The 3,765-nt window shown below is 44.9% G+C and overlaps 1 protein-coding gene across 1 annotated transcript in view; it reads left to right on the top strand.

The window, feature by feature from the left end:
• Positions 1–2,697, top strand: part of MTHFD1 (methylenetetrahydrofolate dehydrogenase (NADP+ dependent) 1, methenyltetrahydrofolate cyclohydrolase, formyltetrahydrofolate synthetase) — a gene marked incomplete at its 5' end in the record, with an annotated part of 30,649 nt that extends 27,952 nt beyond the window's left edge. Inside the window, 2 exons of the mRNA XM_009077210.1 lie at positions 2,349–2,450; positions 2,617–2,697. Coding sequence (XP_009075458.1) covers positions 2,349–2,438 — 90 coding nt within the window. The remainder of the gene's footprint in view (positions 1–2,348; positions 2,451–2,616) is intronic.
• Between the last annotated feature and the right edge of the window lie 1,068 nt (positions 2,698–3,765).

Raw genomic sequence — 3,765 nt, forward strand, 5'->3', positions numbered from 1 at the left:
TTTTTGGCAACAGCCATTGAACTGTGAGCGGAAAATGCAGCTAATATGTAGCTCTGTGCAGGAACTTTTAGGATGAATGTGAGGTGAAATTAATCACTGTGTGTGCATATTCTTGTTATCTGCAGTTAATCACAGAGGTGTGTCACACTTCATTTTTTTTCTCAGCTTCTGTCTTTTGCGTTTTTCCCTTTCTGGCTTGAAGTTGAAACTGTTGTACTCCAAGGAAATACTTTGAGATGTTAAAGGAAATGTAATTTCAAAGGTTATCTAGATTCAAAGCGAAAGTGAAATAAATCATTAGACTCTGGTTGGGTTGCTTTCTGGTGGTGCTGCTGAATTGAAAACAAATCCTTTATTCAGCTCTGATTTTTTTTTAGTTCCTAAATGGCTTTTTTCCTTGAAAGTTCCACAAGAGCAATAAATAATACATGTTTGGTTGGTGTTAGTTTTATTTGAACTCTTGCAAGGGGTTTGATGATATCCATGTGGGCTGTTTTTTAGTGCAGGTAAATAGTGTGATTTGGCCTGTGTTCTCTTTGAGCACTTGTGGTGTTAAAGAGGAGGAGGACAACGGAGGGAGAGTTTGTTACTTCAGCTCTGAAAATAGCTGAGTGCCTTAAGCATTGTAGGCACTTGCACAGAAAATCAGTCGCCTGGATGGAAATTATTCTGTACTGCATGGAAGTATGGGGTTTAAGGAGACTGCCTTTAGGTGACAGCGGAGTCACCACTGTGGGCTGCTCTGTGGATAGGAAGGGTGGAAAATTGGTGGCTGTTCATTTCAAAATAGAAAGTGCAAGAAATGGCAAAGTCAGGAGCATCTTCAGTACCTCCTACTCTATTGAATGTCACTCTCTCAGCTCCTGCTGTGGCCCTCTGAATCTGGAGGGGGAGATCTGCAAAGCTCCTTGAGTCTTCAGTGACACACAAATAACTAGAAAGTCTCTTGCTTGGTGTGACCAGAGGCTGGCAGGTGAGAACAGGAAAACCCCGCTGGTCTCTTTGAGCCTCGTGATAGCTTCTTGGGAGGTTCTTGAGAGCAAAATATTCATGCAGCCAAGCACAAAGACAAGGAATGGGGGCCCTCTCTGTGCCCCCCTGTCCCCTGTCTGGGAAGGCAGTAGCTCTGACAAAAAGCTAGTGCAGCCCTTGTGTTCCTTACAAAGAGGAGACTTGAAGTGACTTTTAGCTCTGCATAAGCCATGAAAAACCTGCAGTGGTATGGTGCATATGGGACTGGTGTTAGCACTTGTAAATGGCTTAGGGAAATGGGCTAGCACTCCAAAAGCTCCCTGAACACTTTTGAGAACTGCAGACAAGGCCTTAACCAACAGGGCTGTGCCTCCTTGCTGCTTAGCTTATTATCCAAAGGAAGATGGGGAAGTTATTTGATTAACGTGCAAAATACATGCTCAGGGAGAAAATACCAGGTTGCCAAAGAGATCTTTAATCTAATGGAGACAGGCATAACAACACTGACTGTGAAAGCTGAGGCTGGGTGATGCAGATAGAAAATGAGACCTTTCAAGTCTCCCTTTTTATAAAAGCAGTTAATGACCACTGGCACAAACTACCCAACGTGGTCATGAGTTGTGCACCTTAGCAGAGCATCCGTGGTTAGCCTGTGTATGCTGCTGGGCTAAGTGCTGAGTTGGGCAGGGGAAATGCTCTCAGCTGCATGAGTGAATCAGGCCAAGTGCAGCTCCTGCCAGCCTGGTGGCCCTGGCAGAGAGGACTGGCCCGAGGCAGTAGTGCTGGCAGCTGCTGTGAGCTTCAGTCCTGCTACTGCACAGCCCTCAGAAGTGTTCCAGTCAGGACAACACACCTCCTTGTCTCTGGTTAAGCTTTATCCCAGTTAAGAAAAACTAAACCAAACACCAAACTATTTAAACTCACTTCTCAACAGTAATTACTCCTAATTATTTTAACACTTGTTCTAGTTCTAGACTCTTAAAGAATTGTAATCACCTGAGACTTTACAGTCTGAAAAATGGTATTAAAACATGCACCATCACTTTAGTGCCAAGAAAACTGCCACAAGTAACTGTCTCACTGCAGCTGCGAACACTCCTCCAGCAGTGACCTGTCAGCTGAGTATCCAAGTGCTTTGCCAAATCCTGGGCTCAGTCACTTGCAGCTGCTTAATCCTCATCATAACCCCCAAACCCTCAGATTTTTGTACTGAGCCAGGAGTTCCTGGTTCTCAGGGTGTGCTCCCAGACCATCACCCCACTGGCCTGTGTGTGGAGCTGTGTTGGCTGCTGCTGCCACAGGTTTCAGCAGTGGTTTAGTATCTAAGGTCTGCACAGCTGTGCTGCCTCCATTGTAACACTGTCCTTGTTGTGCAGATGAGCACTATGCCAGGACTGCCCACAAGACCCTGTTTCTATGACATAGACCTGGACCCGGTGTCGGGAGGAGTGAACGGGCTCTTCTGAGAGAAGAGGTAGGTGCCTTCCTGAAGGCCTCCAGTGCTTGGGCTTTATTTCTCACCTTGAGACAGTGGGGTCACGCCCATGTTATGCTGTATGTTTCTGTATGACATTTGATTGTAATTCAGCCTGAAAGTTGCCTGCAGTGCTCTGTAATAGTAATTAGATTTGGTTTTGTTTTCAGCTCCCAGAACACCTGCTGAGTCATGGACATGGACCTGGGCCCTGGTCTGGTTTGTAAGTCAGAACAAGACATAACTGAGAACATGGTGCAAGAACCGACTGGAAGGAGGAGTGCTGAAGAATCAATCACTCACTTTTAATCTGTAGTAATCTCTAAATTGCTGTGTTCCAAGCTAGTTACCACTGAGCATATAAGGCATAGCTCCTCCACAGGCCTCCTGCTTTGTAATTGTAGCTGAAGCAGAATACAGAAGCTTGGGTTTAGTGACCTCTTTTGATTCAGTGACATGATTTCAATAATTAAAATTCCTCAAGCTGGAGCTGTTTGAAACAGTCTTGGGATTTAATTGCCTTAACCATAGGGGTTTTGTAGCATCTATTATCTTTGAAAGTCTTGTACACTGCAGTTTTCCATTTGCCATACTGAGTTCTCTGTTCCACTTCTCCCACTATGGAGAAACCTCTGTGCTCTGAGCTGCACTGATGTCATTGAAAGGAGGGAGCAAGGAGGAATCCTCTTCACTTCTCGTCTCTCTCCAGCAGTGCTTGTCCTGGCTGCTGCTGTGACCTGTTCCTGCAGGCACCTGAGCCCCATCAGATCTCTGTTTGAGGAAGCCCAGCTGTGACTGCTGTAAACTGAGTGAAACCTCTGGATATCGGATCATAGGGCCTGGATCTCCTGCCCATGTCTGTGGCTCCTACCAAATGTGTCTTTGGAACCATTTCATGCTCAACAATAAATGCAGTTACACCATTGACAAGCTTTGTTTCCTAAGGTACCTTTTGGTGAACAGAGACAGCACAAATAGTGATCAAGTGACTTGTAGCAGGTTTTGTCAGTAGACCAAAAATAATTTTGTAATATGAAGATAGCATTGCTGCCAATTTTTTAACTAATACAAATAAACTGGCAAATACTTCAAGTGCTTTTGGGGTTTTAATGTGTGCACTGAGGTTACTGCATTAGACCCTATGCCTGTGACTAACAGCAGCAGTCCTTGTATTGACAAGTGGGAGTGATTATTGCAGGAATCAGTGGCCTGCATTGCACCACAGTGTGTTTAGTCTGGTTTCCTTCACTGGATGATGTATGTCATCGGTAGGAAATAAACTACCTGAATTATTCCATGAATTTGGTATACTTGCAGAG

The sequence above is a fragment of the Acanthisitta chloris genome, unplaced genomic scaffold, assembly GCF_000695815.1.
Source record: "Acanthisitta chloris isolate BGI_N310 unplaced genomic scaffold, ASM69581v1 scaffold30836, whole genome shotgun sequence".
NCBI classification, from domain to species: domain Eukaryota; kingdom Metazoa; phylum Chordata; class Aves; order Passeriformes; family Acanthisittidae; genus Acanthisitta; species Acanthisitta chloris.